General features: G+C 41.1%; 1 protein-coding gene across 6 annotated transcripts in view; it reads right to left on the reverse strand.

Moving 5' to 3' along the window:
* Positions 1-9,783: 9,783 nt before the first annotated feature.
* DCX (doublecortin) overlaps positions 9,784-17,854 on the reverse strand; it is a 152,567-nt gene continuing 144,496 nt past the window's right edge. For all 6 annotated transcript variants that reach the window (XM_037822564.1, XM_037822563.1, XM_037822560.1 and 3 more), the window contains one exon: positions 9,784-16,147. In XM_037822564.1, the coding sequence (XP_037678492.1) occupies positions 16,091-16,147 (57 nt within the window). In that variant the 3' untranslated portion in view covers positions 9,784-16,090. The remainder of the gene's footprint in view (positions 16,148-17,854) is intronic.

The raw sequence follows: 17,854 nt of genomic DNA on the forward strand, positions 1-17,854 counted from the left end.
TCTCTAACCTCAAGGAGCCCACAATCTAGTTTACATTCCCATCAGTTCAACTAATAGTCTAGCCTAAACACTCACCTTATTCAATCTACTAGCATTTACTGAGTGCTAGGCACTGCACTGACTGATTGGTGGCGATACAGAAAAAAAAAATTGGATGAGGTTCCTTACTTCAAGGGGCTTCCCATACGGTAGCATAGACAGACACATAGACACATTCATCTCCATTCAGTGTGGTAGGGAACAATGGCTCAGATGAGTCTAAGATGCCTTCTGAACCTAAGATCCCTGATCTATGGGGAGCATACCTTAGAATTGGGGAAGGGGAGTGTCTGGGGAAGGTCAAGGCTTGTTTGCATCTTAAACTTGTCCTGTGTCTTTTAAAATACCAGTCACCTAGGTAAGTGCTAGCTAGGCATTTTTGTTTGTTTGTTTTGGGGAAAATGTCTTTCATCATTCCTTCTACTTGAGAAAATAAACTCAGGCTAGTGAAATGTTAGTGAAATGTTGGTGAAATGAAGCAGGGAGGCCTGATGAACAACTTCTGTTCTGCTTGTAGTTCATGGGCTTTGGAGCTTCTTCTGCTGACAGTCACCCTGTCAAAGTCCCACTACCTTATATTGGCAGCTCTTAATCTAGGTATCTCTAAAGGTAGTAACTGGTATTCATAAGCTATTTTTCAATATTTAAAAAACAGTCTAATAGAAATTGTACATTCAGCCAAGTAAAAGCCACAGAGAACTAAGTACAATATCATGTTTCTTTTCTTTTGACTAAAATTATATTAGTTTGGTGTGGTTATCTCATGCAGATCAGAAGCTCCGAGTGAGTAAAAAAAATTGGGAAAATGAATTATTCCATAACAAATGTAGCTTTGCTAGATACAAATCTTTCCAACTGTGGGGCCCACAGGGGAAAAAGTAATAAAAGGGATCCTTGGTGGCAAAAAGTTTGGAAATCACTGGTCTCCACGTCTGGATGCCAAGTTTGGCTTCAGATTCAAAGCCTATGACCACAGAATCCTGGGATTATTGGCATCTGACACCCCTGATGTGGTTCCTGTTGGAAAAGCAAACATACTCCCTGCCCAGCTTTCTAAAGTGTTATACATTAACCTGCTTACAAAGCACCATTCACGGGTAGACAGGTTTTTTTTGGATGGTGGTTTACTGTGTTTTTGTACCTGCAGTGAAAGAACGATTCAGAGGAAGCACAGGCTTGCCTGAAATCTACAAAGCTATGCTATGGCCGGACAAGCGTAGAGCTCCTTAAAACTTGCAGAGCTGGAACAAGTTGTCCACACCTTTCTTCTTCTGATCAACAGCCTTCATCCAGTACCTCTGAGAACCTCCATGAACACAAAGAAAATAAGCTAAGAACATCCATTGGATATAAGCAAAGGAGGAGAGACTATGCAGCATGGGGAGGGAGGAAGGAGGTTTCGAAGTGACCAGGTCAGAGAATCATTCCCAATCTTCCCATTGACCGAGAAAGTTTTCTGGAAGAGGCTTAGGAGGAGAGCTCAGGAAAACTTAGGGGATGGGAGGGAAGGGAGCTGAGGTTTCTGGAGAGAGAAGGGACTCTCAGGAATATTGATTCCAGCCCACAGTTTTTAAAGACATGGAAAACGTGCTAAAATGGACAAAGAACCCATCAAGAATGATGCCCATGGGCTGGAGGCCAGATTAGATGATTTGTTCAAGTTCTTTGAACTCAATATTCTTCAAGTTCCAGCCCTCTTGGTGATGCTCCTCGAGAGCCCCTTCCAAGATTTGGGGGCAGTGCTTTCCTCTTACCCTAGTAGCTCTAGGCTGCTCCTAGAGAGAATAGGCTCCATTCTAAGCACCAACCACCTTTAACACCCCACAACTTTCTTGCCTGTGCCATCTGCCTTTTCAGACCATGGCATCTTCTTCTGGCATGTAGTAACACTGCAGCCTTAAATCCATTTGGAACCTCTTTGCCAACCCAGGCAGAAAAGAAGCTAAACTCTGCTATTATCATAGCCGTAATGGCAGGACTTAATGTAGAGGCTATTTGATGTTTCAAAGTTTCTCTGAGTGGCATCTTGGTCATTGGATTCTCACTTACTGACTGTGCAAGCTCTAACAGGTCACTTCACCTCTCTGAGCACATTTCCTATCTGTAAACATAAGGGGAGCACCACCCACCCTGCCTGGGTTTGGTGAGGATGAATCAGAGTCTAGGTGTGTGGTGCCTAGCATAGTGCCTGGCACACCACTGAGAGCGCAGCAATTCATAGTTTCTCCCACTGGGCCCAGACTCTTCTGCCAGAACAGGGCCCACTCCCTTCAGAGGCAGCACCTCCCTGAGGGGCGGGAGCAGGAGAAGTCCCTTATCGGCCTTTTGCTCTGAGATCCCTGTGCCCACAGCCCAGGTTCTGAGAAAGCCTGCCACTGCCTGGCATGAGGCCCCCCAACGTCCCTCCCTGGGGAACACCTTTCAGCAAACTTCAGCTCTTCCTGGCCCGGAATTCTTCCTAATCTCTGACTCATTTCCCTTCAGCCAGAAATTAAACCCTTTCTCCCTTACTGTCCCACAGATTTAATCCATTGCTAAGCCCTGTTGATTCCAGCTCAAGAAAGTCTCTACAATTTGTCACCTCCTTCCCACCTTCACTGCTACCATCCTTGTCTCAGCTGCTATCAGCTCTCACCTGGATCGTGGTAGCCCCCAAGTGCCCTCTTTGTCTCCTGCTCTTGTATCCCTCCAGTCCAGTCACCAAATGGCAACAGCAGGAGTGAGCAGATAAAAGCAGACAATTTTAATATTCTCATCTCACTCTCCTGCCTTAATAGAACTCTTTAATGACTCCCGAGGGCTCTTCAGGGAGAAATTCAACCTCCTTAATTTGGCTTACATGTCTCACGTGTTCTGGCCTCTGCCTGCCTCTCAAGTGTTATCTCTGGCCACCTCTCCTTCATCACAATGCACACTTCAACCATATTGGCCTTCTTTCAGTTGCTTCATTGAATGGATCTTTTTCTCAGGGTCTTTGCATCTTCTTTTCCCCTACCCTAGAACATTCTTCCTGCCCCTGGCTAACTTTTATTCACCTTTATATTCCAGCTAAGATGGGGCTTCCTCTGGGAAGGATTCCCTACTGCCCTCAGGTTGAATTGGGTGTCCTGGCTGATTTCCCTGCTATATTATGCTTCCTTGTGTCACAGTACTCAACACAATGTGTTATAATTACTGTCTACCTTGACTAGATTTGGAGCTCTGTGAGGTCACAGACCATGTTTATATGCATCCCTCCCCCAGAACCTAGTACAGTATTTGGCACATAGCTTATTGCATATCCGTCAAATGAGTGCATCCCAGTTTACCTTTCCAATGTCTTCATCCACTCTCCTCCCTGAACTCCACCTCACCGGAGGACATGGATCATAACTCTTTGCCTTTGTTCATACCAGTCTTTCTGGCTGGAATGCCCCTGTCCTTCCCTCCTCCTTTCTTCACCGAACAAACTTCAACTTGTTGTTTAAGCCTCAGCTCAAGTTTCACCTCCTCAGTGGAGCCTGGGCTTGAAGGGGACCATTAAAATAAAGATTTATTCTGGGCAGGGTAATTCTTAGCTCATTCTTCATCATTAATGCTTTATTATGCTAACTCCAATATCTAGCAGCCTTCCTCACCCCACCCCAAAAGTTAGAGTATCCCTCGCTGGGCTTTCCTAGCTCTTTGCAGCACCTCTGTCATTGGATTTTCTCAAGCCTTTAGTTGATGTTTTTTGTTTGTTTAGTTTAGTTTTTTTTTAATGTATGAGGTAGGAAGACATCACATGACCTTAAACCCCATGACTCCTTGTAAGGGGAGCTTGTCTCATTTCTTCAATTAAAACAAGGCATAAATTCTTCCCTTGCTTACCCTTTGTCTTTTTCCTGTGAGTGTGCCCACTCATTACTGAGACAAGCCAGGGCTACTTCCCTTTCAGGAACCATCATTTTTTCCAATTAGCCTTTGATTGGAAACAGTACCATTTCAGCTGGGCTGCTTTTAGTGCCTGCTGGTGATGGGCAGCCTGATCATGTTGAAGGAGCACTGGCCCAGGAGAGTCCCCAGTGTCAGTGCACCTCTGCCTCTAACCAACTGCCTGAACATAACATCTTTTTCTTACCTTGGCCTCAATTTCCTTCTCTTGTGAACAATGGGACTTTTAAACTTGGTGCTTTGTTGCTCAGGTAGGGTCTATGGACCAGGAGCACACAGTATCGGTGGGTAGCTTGTTAGAAGTGCAGAATCTGGGTCCCAGCCCAAATCTCCTAAATTAGAATCTGCATTTTAACAATTTCCCCGGTTGATTCTAACCACAATGAAATTTGGGGAGTGCTTTATACGTCCCAGTTGAAAGCTCTTGCTAAACATTTGCTTGTCCTGGTGACTCTAAAGAAGTGGGACTGGGAAGGGATCTCAGAAGTTGTACTTTCAAGAAGTACCCCAAGTGATTCACATCCCCAGAGAAGTTTTGGAAACATTGGGCAAGTGGTTTATGAAGGCCCTTCCAGCTTTGACATTCTGGAATTCTATATGCAATTCTGTATTCATTACTGGGGATAGTAAATATTGGTACCTGGTTCAGAACTTTTGGATTTAACCGTTTCAGTTGGGGAAAGTATTTTCAGGATCATCCAGGGCTGTGCAGGAGGGGAAAAGGAAGACATTACAACAACTTAAGCGAAGTCTTCTTGATTGGAGAAAATCAGCAGCCTTCAGGGCTCAGCAAGGAATTATCTGCTACTCAAGACTGTCTTCTCAAAGCAATCAGGCTTGATATATTCAGACAATCTGAAAGACCCTCTTGGAGTATTGAGAAGGGCGATTAGAAATGGAGGGGGAAGTGTGTCTTCTACACTGGTCAGGAGACTGAGGATACGGAATTCAAAGAAATTGGCAAGGAAACTCGAGGAAAGCCTTTCCCTGAAAGGAATCATATTTTCCAAACCCTCAGTGTGGCTATGTGGCCTGACAAGGGATGTTTTCTGATTTGGGTATTTATAGAATTTTTTTAAGAAAGGTAGAAAAACTAAGTCACATTTAGTTATATGTTTAACAAATCACCTTTATTTGGAAAAGGAAAAAAATTACTTAAGATCAGGACTGCCTTGGAAAGCTCAGGATAGAAAGTTGCCAGTTATTCTCCATGTTTGGGTTTGTTTTCCCTATAAATATGCCTGAAGTTCCGTTGCTGTTAGGTTTTGGCTACATCTGAGATTTAGACAGGTGGAGAGAATGTGGAAGGGCATTCAGAGGGTATTTTTCTAGGCAGGGAAAGTAGGGTAGACTCTGTCAGCAAGAATGAAGTGAGAATGAGCATCATATAGCCAGGGCTGAAGTCAGGGGAGGAGGAGGATAAGAAAGAGGCTGCTGAGATGTCCAGAGCAGAGGACCATGTCTGGGAGCAGGGGAAACTTGGGCTAAATTTCTCAAGTCAGGGCTTTCCCTCTTTTGCATCCCTCCTTACATCTTCTCTATCCGCCAAGTTGTGACACTTCTATATTGACAGCTCCTTGCCCCCAGCAATCCTCTCCACCACCACTGCTTTGGTCTTAACTCAATGTTCTTATTTCTCCATCTGGACTCTTGCAAGAGCTGTGAAGACCAATTTTCAGTATGTTTTTACTTAGGCAATTTATTTTCAAGCTTGAAAAAGGCTGTCTTTCTCTCAGAAAATGAAATATACAGAAATCTTACTAGAATCAACAGTCGCATGAGTCTTTGTTCCTCTGGGCAAGATGCAAACTCTAACCCAAAGCCCCAAAAGACTGGATATACTACTTAGTTGCTCACTGAGTCCTGGGGAAAAAGGTGTGAAATTCTCAAGAGCACAGGATTCTCAAACTAGGGAAGGCCTCAAAATATCCTGGAAGGTTTGTTAAATCACAGCTCTCTGCCTCCCCGCCCCCCCCTTCCCTGAGTATTCAAGAGGTGTGAGATGGAGCCTGAGAACTTGCATTTCTAACAATTTCCTACATGGTGCTGATGCTGCTGTTCCGGGGACCATACTTTGAGAACCATTGTTGTGTTGTGTTAGCACCTTGAAGTCAGAAACCCTGGCTCATCACGGTATCCCTAGGGCCGCAGCTTGGGGCCTAGCGTGTAGAAGGCTTTCAGTAGCAACTGTTGAAATAAGGAAGGCAGAGAAAAAGGGAGGAAGAGAGAAAGAGGGAGAAAGAATTTAGCATTCTTAGAAAGAACTTCAAATATCAAACACCTTTTTTCTTGCAACTTTGTTTATGTTAATGCCTTATATCAATGTATAAACATGGCATAGGGTCTTTGCATCTGTTTCCTTTTCATATTTTGGAGTGGGGGGATGGAGGGCACTTATATTGTCAGGTCTGTTTCACAGAAAACAGGCTTTGCTTGCTTTTTAACTGTTTAATAAATTCATATTCAGTGGCTTAAATTGCAGTATTAAAAAAAGTGTATGATCTCAAAACAAAAGATAGTCCTTTAAATGCAAGACATTTATTTAGATGAAAAAGTACACAGTATTGGTTTTAGTTTTCTCTTTCTACAATATTCTGGTGAAAATTTTATTATAGACCACCACTGTATTCCAGGATTTAAAAACGAAGGGTCTAAACTACCCAAACTCTAATTCCCAGAGTGTTGCACTTGTGTTTTCCTCCCAGAACTCTGTGTCCTGGGCCTATCACCTAGCTACACTGGGTAATATTCAGTTCTCAGAGAGGACTTTGCATTTTCTACTATTTCCCATGATATTCCCTTCGCTTAGAATGCTTCCTGCCAACCTGAAAACTTCTAATCTGCTCTCACATGCAGCCAGTTCTGTGAAGTTTTCCTGACTTTCATCATCATGGTGCATTAATTATTCCAGCATAGGTATTCACATAGCATTTGCTCCTTTACATTGGACTTGTTTATTTATGGGTCTTGGTTCACTGGACTGGAGCTCTTGGAGGCTTAGGAGAAAGGTCCAGCAATTGGCAGGGTACCTAAAGTATAGTTATTGCCCCCCCAGATGTTTTAATGGAAACTATGAAGAGGAATTAAGCTTGATTTGATAGGCAATAGATAACTATTATAAATTCTTGGTAAGAGAAATGACACAATCGAAACACTCTTTTAAAAAGATCTTACTTGCAGTGGAGACCAGGATGAACCAAGTTGGGAGAAAGTGAAGTCATGAGAAATCAGGGATGAGGGCCTGATGGCGGTGGTGATTAAAACTGGCCAATCCAATTGTCATATCCAACTTTTCTTTGGATTTCATAATAGCAAGAAGTCCCATCTTCATCGATTTTGTCTCCACTGAAATGACGGTTATGGGGCTGATTGATAAACTACTATATGGAGCAAGAAATCCCAATCATTTCAGTCTTCGGGAGTATCTAGGATGCTGTCTCCTTTGCTTTCCCAAACACACATGAGGTGGCAGCCTTGGGATTGGCCCTAAAAATAATTGTAAGGTTAGTCAAACTCTTCCCCAAGGACTCAGCTTCCTCTTTCTGTGCTGTTTTCTCTCTCCTTCTCCATCAACTTCTTCCTGAAAATCCAGTACCTTGTGTTCTTACTCCTGTTAAAACCTGATCTGAGAAAAATATTTAATTATTCTTTTATGCCTGAGGGTGAATAAGATGTTTAGAGAGTGGCTGCACCATCAGCCTATTGAGGAAAATTAACCACACTGCTAAAAGAATTTCAGGCATCAGGGTAGAGTTATGTTAGAGAAAAGTGGAGTTTTTCTTGGGCCTCTGAAAACACAGTACTAGAAGTGACCACTCATTCTGATGACACAGAATGACCTTGGCCAAAAAACTCTTAAACATAAATAAGATCACTTGATTCCTGCTCAACTCAGGGAGGGAGACATGAGATTTTATAAATGTTGCAAGTGGGCAATGGTGTTAATTATGGCATTTCCATCCTATGTTGATCCTCAGCTTCCTCATCTATAATGTCCAAGTTTCCTGCCAACTCAGACATTTTGTGGCTTTTTGATCACTGGTTGATGGTTAAAAAAAGAGTATTTCAGCCAGAAATACTGAAATCAAATTTTATTTTTGGAAAATGACATTACACACATCTTGCAAATGTACACAGAAATGAGGATGCAATGAAGAACACAGCTTGATAGCCAAAATGATTGCAAGAGCAGCTCTTTTGCTGCCTAGTATTGAACACTGTAAATCCACAGCATTCACAGTTCACAACACCTTACATACATGGGGAACTTCTCTAGACCTTGAAGTCCTCTGACCAAAGAAAGCCCTCATCAAATTGTAGAGGGAGGAAGAGGGATGTTAACAAGCAAAGGAGATGAAAGGGATCAGCTCCAGCTGGTTTACATGGGCCTCACCAAGTGGGAACAGCAAAACCAAAAAGGAGAATGTCCTCTTGTAACACAGTCTAAGAGTGGGCTAGTCATTGTCTCGACAACAGTAATGCATATACACCCACGTCCTTGATTTTTCCAGCTACAGTTATTCTAAAATGGCAGCTAAAATCCCTAAATATCTGTTGTCTTTCTCTATTTTTTTCTTCAAATAATTGTTGGTCAAGCAGAGCCTTTTGAGGTCTCCAAATACCTCAAAACTGCTGCAGGGATAAAAGATATCATTGTCTACTGCCTTTTGATAACATGTGATTTCTGAGAACTATCAAATTCTGCAGTGTAATAAAATGACCAAAGATACTCCCAATTTACTACTGATTTTTATCAAGGGGAGTTGAGTCTTTGATCAAAATACCGCTCCTTAAGAAATGGTCAATAAATGCTGAGAGAGTGTTGAGAATGCTCTTTTCCCCTTTTTGGCTTGTTCTTTGCTGACTTTAGTTGGCAAGAATTATTGGCACCCAAATCAGTTATTTACAACTATAAGATACCTGGGAGCAGGAGGAGGGAGAGAGCAAAGTAGGGAAGAGGGACCACAAAGAAGAATGTATTCTTTTCAGAAGTTAAAATGAGTTATTTAAGAAATGTGATGTACAATACCATGCATTTACTCTCCAAAGCTAGTCACTAGCAAGCTAACGCCTCTAACACTACAACCACCAATTACAGCTGTTTTGCTACAGTTACTGAGTTCTAACTACAGCTATAGGGCAGAAAGGGTGGGCTGTTTCCATTTTAAAATTTCTCCCTTTTAAAATGACCATAAAAATGTTTTCTGTACAAGTTTAATGGCCCAAAAAAGGTGACCAAAAACATTTTAAAGATCTCACCACACATGAGAAATGCAAAATTCATTCAAAACATGCATTAGTTGTGTACAAGTCATAAGGGATCATTGACTTCAAGCTGCAATATAATACAGGGCCATATATTGGAGATATTTTGGTATAACCTCTTATTTGCTCAAATCCGTTTAAGATAACTTAAAAAAAAAATAACTGGAAGTGGCATTCCATATGGTATTGCCATGCAATGACATTCCCAGGAGCTGTGCACTCTGTTGAACAAATTAGTACCTAAAAGGTGGCTTCTTTAGGTCCACAATGTACTCTTATATGGACTGCCTGTGTAGGATCATGAATGCTTGCTGTGAAAATTAAATGTTTAGGTGAATTAATAACAGAAGGAAAAACACGTCTCAAATAAATGAATGCTTCTTTTTATAGCACAGATTATTAAACATTGTTTTCATTTAAATCAATCCCATTGACTACAAGTTTAGCTAAAACAACTTAACAGTTGGCAAGCCCAAAGCATAAGGTTATTATGGAGAACCTAATGTGTAATGACAAAATTTTAAACAAATTTTTCCCCCAACCCCCCACTCCCACCCTGCCAATCCTAATGACAGGAGAACATACCTATGGTCCCTCAATATATTATATTGCAGCTTTCTTAAGTATGACAAATTAAACAAAGACAGTTAATAGCATATTGCTAATATGAATCCATGGGTGGATTTTTCTGTTCAACTGATTATTTCTCTGAGCATGCTTCAATGCTCCATAAAATGGGAGATAAAAAGGAACCACAAAGAATTCTGTACAGTGCTTGGAAGGTAAAGACTCAAAGATACATGAGCTATCAGGAAACTTCTTGGGAGGATCTGCTAAGGGGGATTAAGTCTGAGAGTGGAGAAGAAAGGCCAGGATTGATTCCTACCAATATACTTCTGACTGGACTGGGATAGGGACAGGGCTGTTTGAGTCTGGAAATAACTTCTCATCACTCTCAATGCAAAATTAGAGGACTATGAAGAGGCATATGCCTAACACCTAGACAGGAGAGAAGGAAAAAATAAAAAGAGGGAGAGAAAGAGAAGAATTGCGGAGGATGAAGGATAGATGTTTGTACTGTGTAAAGAGAGAGAGTGATACAAAGAATATAAAACTGAGAGCAAATATAGTGAACTAGAGATATAAAAAGAAATGCACAGGAGAGGTAAAGAGTGGCAAAAACCCTTCTTCAGGTTACTAACCCAGAAATGAGAAGTTCCAATACCTTCAAATCTTTGCCTTGGTTTATAAGGCATTTGCTCTGACTTCTGTTGGGCCATCTGACTTCTCCCAATGAGCCTGCCCTTCTTATCAAGAGCAGTAAGATGCTTTAATTCCCAATGGAAATTCTACCGTCCCCTAGCCTCAGACCTCCAAGGTAAGACAAGATTGTTCTGATTCCAGATGTTCAAGCCTATAAAGTAAGAGATGAAAAGTTAAGCAGATAAAAAGGGACCCAAAAGTCTTCTCAAATGATAACCAGTGTCACACTAGCTAGGCCATAGTGGGAGGTCTGCATGGATCCTTAGCATGAATGGGGAAACCAGTATGACAACTGAATGTACTAAGTATTTCTGACTTTTTCAGTACATGTGTCTTATCCCATCCATTAGCAGTGTAATTGATTCCATAGGCATTCTTCTAAAGAAGACATGTTCATGGAGTGACCACATGAGAGAATACCTATGCTAACAGCCAGAATGGATGGATGACTAGCCTAGTATTTAGTCTTGCACTGTTCCCTGCTGCTACTTCCTGGACTGGCCACTCCATTGGAAAGTATAGCTAACACGAGCTCAGAGGCACCAGGATGGGACTGTGTGGGTCATGAAGACAATATGGGGCTTTCCCTTTCTGTGCCTTCCAGGGGAGCTGGCACAAGCTGGTTCTTAATGGGGAAACAATACCAAGAGACTGTGTATAAAGATGGAGGCCAGCTCTGGGAACCAGGGTGGAGGAGACAGAGAAAAAAGCCACCTTTTTCTGAAGGGATGGGGGGGCAAAATTCTTCAGCCAGGCATACTGAAAGACAGGCTGATGGAGAGGGATTTCTCCAGTTTCTGAGAAGAAAAAATGGGAAGAGCTACGAGAAGCCCCTAACAGTCCCAGCCGCTATTGTGCTTCCCACTGGAATCAGTGTTCTGTGGGTTTAGAAATGCATTTTCTGTGTGACCAGAGCTTCCAGCTCCTTACTTAGGCAAGAAGTGAGGTCTGCTAGCCAACGCTGGGTTCCAGGTCTCAAACCAAAGGACTCCAACCCCACTCTTTCCCCAAATAAGCTCCAAAACTAGTTAGGGCCTAAAAGCCAAATCCCTTAATGCAATTATGAATGAGACCTGGCTGTGGGGATCCAGGTAGCCCCAAGTGGCCAAGGACAGGGTCCCATGGCTTTAAAAAAATCTCCAAAGTTTTTTTTTTAATTTTCATAGCAAACTGGACAGTGAAGGAGGTCATTCAAACCCCTCCATCCCATGCCTCTGTCTGGGGAAATCTCTTGGCATAGATGCTGAGCTGGGCTGATCTTTGGGACATCTTCATCAGTGTGCTAGAGCTCATTTTGGAGACATTGGCATGCTTGATCCACTGTCTCAGGGATATGTGTTTTAAAAAAGAGAAAACCCATTTAGTACAAAAGCAGAGGGTACTCGGGGGCATCGTTACCCAGAGTATTGAAGGAAATGGTGAAGCAGACACAATTTTGTCCAAGGCAAGCACTGGATTGTTGGTCTAAGATTCGGGTCAGGTGATTGATTCTAAGAAGGATCTAGAGTCTGCAGACCCTCTTCTTGCCTTCTTCAGATAGCTACACATATACTTTAAAGGTCTTTGTCTACTTCTGATTGGGGAGAAGGAGAAGGAGGGAAAGAAAAGTTACTGAGAAGTAGGGTAAGCCTGGAAGGAGGTCTCTTGGAACAGAACTAACGTATATCCCCTAGTTCCCAGGAAGAGCTCTGCTGCAAGGAAAATGTGTTCAGACCTTGTGGCCCCAGTTTCTGCTGTGGAAGTTCACAGGAGCAGCGTACACAAGAAGATGGGTGTGGCATATAGAGCACACAGCCTACTATTTTGTTGCAAACACAAGGAGCCAATGTTTCACATCAGCCAGGGTACATTTTAGTCAAAAATCCCCTTGCTTATACCTGGAAATTAACCCCACTCAGGGCAGGATGGCTATGGGGACATTGTGGAAGGGGACAACCACAGCAAGACTAGGGTATTTCCTCTAGCTGTTTTGCTCCCATATTTTAAAAGAAATCACTGCCGGAAGATGGCAGCCACAAAAATTTTTAAAATGCTGAAAAGTCACCTCACAAAATCAGGAGGAACAAAGCAATTGTTCCCTTTTCCTTTCTTCCTTTCCCTGCTCTGGAAACAAGAAATATTTCCCTCGGCCTGGGAAGACCAATCAGTACGCGATAACATGAAGTGAGCTGACAAGGAAAAACAATCTTCCTCCATTCCACTTGGACAGAGCAGGAGCTCAAGAGGCTCTTCTGAGGGCTCCCCAACGTGGGGCAGTGATCCCCTGTTTTGGATAGACAAGGCTGGGGACCCTGTTGCTCCTCAATGCCTCTGTCTCTCTGGGGACATCTGCAGTCCATGTGGATGGGAATCATGTGAATATGGGGAGAAAGAGCTGTATTAGGTTGCTGGGTGAATTTCCCACTGAGGTCAGGGTAGTAGCATATGGCTTCAAGATGCAACATGACCCTGGGAAAGAATTCTCAGGAGCCTAGTGAAAGGCAATACAGTTTAGTGGGAAAAGACCCTGGAAAAAAAGCCAGGAGATGTGGGTTCTAATCCCAGCCCTACCCCTAGCCAGATGTGTGACCTTGGGGAAATTACTTTTACTTCTGCATCTCCATTTCCTGGCCTGAAAAATGAGGTATTTGGAGTAAATGATGTGATCTTAAAGTTCCTTCCAGCTAGAAAACTCTATGATTCAATCTAGACTAATTCTGACGTCCATATGGACACAAAGCAGTCATGCTAATGGCTATCCTTTCCAAAACAGTGAAGAGAAAAGGAACTTTTCTCTCAATTTACCCCTAATTAACACTACTTATGAAGTTGTCCAGCCCAGCCCCCATATATACATTTTCCCCTTCTTTGTCCCTAGTTCTACTTCCATAGGGGAGAAAAATCAGGAGGTAGGAACAAGCAACAGATGGATTGTGCATGTGTTTGTGTGTGTGTGTGAAAGAAGGAGAAGGGGAGAAAGGTGGCAGATGCTTGCTGAATGACTTGATATTTGCTAACTGTGTAAAAGGTGACACAATGGGACTGTAATGGTAAAACTGGACTGGGTAAATTTGGGAATGATTGGCAGGGGTGAAGGAGCTCAGTTAAAAAAAAAATGCCTTAAAAATGGACCAATTTAAAATGCAATTATTGGAGGCTGAAAATTTGAACTACACCAAGACCCCCTGAACTGGTGGTATGGAAACATTTCCTTATAATTGATTTAAAGAAGGATGGAAATTTTACTAATGTTATAGAAATCTTTTGTTTTGAAGATCATTCTAAAGAAAATATATCCATTTAGTATTTTCTGGGGTACATATGCCACACAGAAGGAAATGCTCAGAGAGCTAGCACAGGTCCTGGGCATGTAGAAATATGAATTCTTCACCTGGTCCAGCTTTTAAACATCAGGTCACTTAGCATCCCCGGGCCTCCATTTCCTCATCTTCAAATGAAGGTATTAGATGAAATGATCTCTCAGCAAGAAATCTGGAGAGAGACCATGAGTGGAGGTTTTGGGACTCTAGCCTGAAGTTTAGAAATAGGCCTCCCACTCTCTACCCCCACCACCATATCTTCAGTACCAATTTTTCCCAATTAATTAGAGACTGTTCTGGGAGGCACTAAGAAAACCCTGAGTGTCTAGAAAGAATTAGCATGTGAGTAAAACAGGCTTCTTAATGGTTTCTAACAGGTCTACAACTAAAAGAGGGTAGGCAATAAGAAATCCTCACAATTTTAGGTTCTTCAAAGATCAATTTAACCGGATCCAGTACTACCAGCCTCTGGACTTTTCCTGAAACAAAAGTGTTTCTGGCAAGCTGAGGACATCTGAAGCTTGTCTTGGGGCATCTGAGCTACCCCTTCCATCAGTAGGTCCCCCCCTACACAGTGCACATCAGCAATGCCATCAAGTTGCCACCAATCCATGTCAAGGTGTCCTATAGAATCTCCTAATTATGATGCAGATGCAGATACACACACATACACACAGCAAGCTCATTCCAGTTAGAGTGCAAGAATGACTACAAGTCATTCAGTAGCCAAAGAGCAGCTTGGCTTTGAAAGTTGCACCTTTCAAAATATCTGAACAATTACAAACAAATAAGGAAATCTTCATATCTGCTAATTCAAACACAGAATTGGCATGCACGGCTTTCACTTATTTATTTGTTTTTGCCATTATGAGCTATGATTACAGACAAAAAGCAGTGCTATGAATCTGTACATCAAAGACTGAGAACTATTTCAATTAGCCAGTCCTTAGCAAAGAGAAATGCTTTGCTAGTGTTAAAGAGAAATGAAAGGTTTCTGTGTCTTCTGTATGAAATATCAGGAATATAGATAAAAAAGAGTTGCTTAAAATATGCTGTAACACTTCATTTAAAATATAATTAGGATGCCTGGTCCACACTGAAATTATTAATGTACCCATAGCTGTTAAAAATCTATCAAAAGATTAATTCTATTGAATTGGCCTCTGCTATTCATTTTGTTTTCTCCTGGAGGTTTCTGTTTGGCAGTGACAGCATGATTTCTAAACTACATTATTCTTCTGCATTTTTTTTGGTAAATTTTCTGCATGTTTTTTAGACAAAAGAAAAATCACCAGTTTATAAAAAGAGCGTGAAGGAGTTTGCTCCTAAAATACAGACACTAGTTTTTATAAAAAGGATATTGGTTTCTTGCTATAAAAGGCGACCAAAAGGTGTCAGACCTGAAAACAAATTCTCACAGTGTTTTCAGTGTTGGCTGTTTACAAGGCATTCAATAGAACAGAGATAGATTGATACCATATTGTTGTATTAATAACTCGGCATGTTAGACAGACTCTTAGAAGAATCAGGTATACAAAATACCTCACCCTCCTCAACTCATATCAATTGCTTATTGATTTCAAATTGCCCCACTGGAGAAGTTGACAAGGAATACACTGTGCTTTATAAACTACTGAAAAAAAGGCAGTAGTTCCCAATTATGCCTAGTCTTTTTTAATTAGCCCTGCACTGGGGTCCTAAGCATCTGCTGTCAGGATTACAAGTTGCTGGTGTTTCTCCCCCTTGACAGCCAGAATTGGTGCTAGACAAGAAACTGGGGGATCAATTAGGAGTGAAGAGGGAGGTTTGGGAGCTGCCTCACCTTACTCCCATGATTCTCCAGCATTCTTGAGATCCAGAGACAAGGGACACTCGTGTTTGTCACTCTTGGATCCGCCAATGAGCTTTTTTCCCCACACACACATTTTAAGTACCATGTACATAAACAGCCATCTACAGAAAGAAGACTGTAGTATATGAATGAAGCAAGATGGGAAAAATAATGCACGTGCCTAAGCATTCAATAGAAAGGTCATAGACTAGCATGTTTTGCATCCCTGTAGTGTTACCCCAAAGATGGTTATCAATCTATCTCTCATAATTGGTAATTGTGGATCAGTGGCCCAGAGGAGATATCACAGGAAAATGAAACCAATGTATTACAATGTGTTTTTGAAAAATAACAACAAAAACAAAAACAAAAAGATAAAAAGTTGAAAGCACCAATAGCACTATTGGATACTTGAGCAGAAGTACTCTACTGTAATGTTAAGCTTGGATTTGTACTCTGGACTCTGAACACTTTTTCTCCTTCACATGGAATCCCCAAGGGAGTCAGAGTCATCCAAGGACAGAGGCAGGTACAGGTCCTGTAAAAAAGGAGAAACAAAATTAACTTTCCTTTTCCTGACATTTTGGGCCCTGGAATGGACAAGATCATATTGCTGGTTTTGTTTTTAATTAAGTTTTTCTAATGTTTATTTTGAAATAATTATTGATTCACAGGATTTTTAAAAATGTACAGAGAGGTCCCATGTAACCCTCACCCAGTTTCCCCCAATGGCAATATCTTGCAGTTTTACATGCACTCATTTGCATGTGTACATAGTTCAATGCAATTTCATCACATATATATTCATATGACCACCATCAAAATCAAGATACAGAACTGTCTCCCTATACACCCACCTCCACCCATCACTCTCTCCCATCCCAAAACCCTGGCAACCACAAATCTGTTTCCCATCCCTATAATTTTGTCATTTCAAGAATGTTATATAAATGGAATCATCCAGTATGTAACCTTTTGGGATTGGCTTTTTTCACTTATCATAATTCCCTTAAGAGCCATTCAAGTTGTTGCTTAAGTCAGTAGTCCTTTCCTTTCCATTGTTGAGTAATATTCCATGGTAATGATGGACATTGGTGTAACCATTCACCAATTGAAGGGCATCTGGGCTGTTTCCAGTTTGGATATATCACAAATAAAGATGCTATGAATATTCATGTACAGGTTTTTGTGTGAACATGAATTTTCCTTTCTCTGGGATAAGTGCCCAGGAGTGCAATTGCTAGGTGGTATGGTAGTTATATAAGCAACCATCAAACTTTTCCAGAGTGGCTGTACCATTTTACATTCCCACAATGTATGTGTGATTCAGTTTCTCAGCGTTTTGCAAAAAAATTTTGTTAAAACTATTTTTTGTTTTTAGTTAGTCTGATAGTGTATAGTGATATCTCACTGTGGTTTAAATTTGTATTTCCCTTATGACTAATGATGTTGAACATCTTTTCGTGTGCTTTCTTGACATCTCCATGTGCTCTTTGGTGAAATGTCTCTACATGTATTTTACCCTTTTTCTGATTGTATAAATTTTTTACTGTTAAGTTCTAAGAGTTATTTTTATATTCTGTATGAGTCCTTTGTCAGACATGTGGTTTAAAATTTTCTCCCAGTTTTGGCTCATTTTATCATATCCTTCACATAATCTTTGGCAGAGAGATAAAAAGTTTTAAATTTTGTTGATGTCCAATTTACCCAATTCATCAATTTTTCCTCTTATGGACTGTGCCTTTGGTGTCAAGTCAAAAAATTCTTTGGTTATCCCTAGATCTGAAGATTTTATTTTTATGTTTCTTTTATAATCTGTTTTATAGTTTTACATTTTACATTTAAGTATATAATCTATTTCTATATATATATAAATATATATATTATTGAGGTTGTTCACATACAATACAACTATCCAAAGATCCAAAGTGTACAATAAATTGCCCAGGATACCATCATACAGCTTTAAAAGATGGGAATGTATAAAACAGTGAATCTTGTAGTGGACAATGTCTGTGATTAACTATACAAATATTAGAAATCTCTCTCATGAACTAGAACAAATGTATGACACTATAATTAGAAGTTAATAATAGGCAAATAGGAAAAATATATACCTATTGCAAACTATGTACTACAGTTACTAGTATTTTAACATTCTTTCATCAACAGTAACAAATGTACTATACCAAAACTATGAATCAATAATGGAGGGGGGGTGGTTAGGGGTATGGGAGGATTTGAG

Source organism: Choloepus didactylus, chromosome X (genome assembly GCF_015220235.1).
Source record: "Choloepus didactylus isolate mChoDid1 chromosome X, mChoDid1.pri, whole genome shotgun sequence".
In the NCBI taxonomy this organism is placed as follows: Eukaryota; Metazoa; Chordata; class Mammalia; order Pilosa; family Megalonychidae; genus Choloepus; species Choloepus didactylus.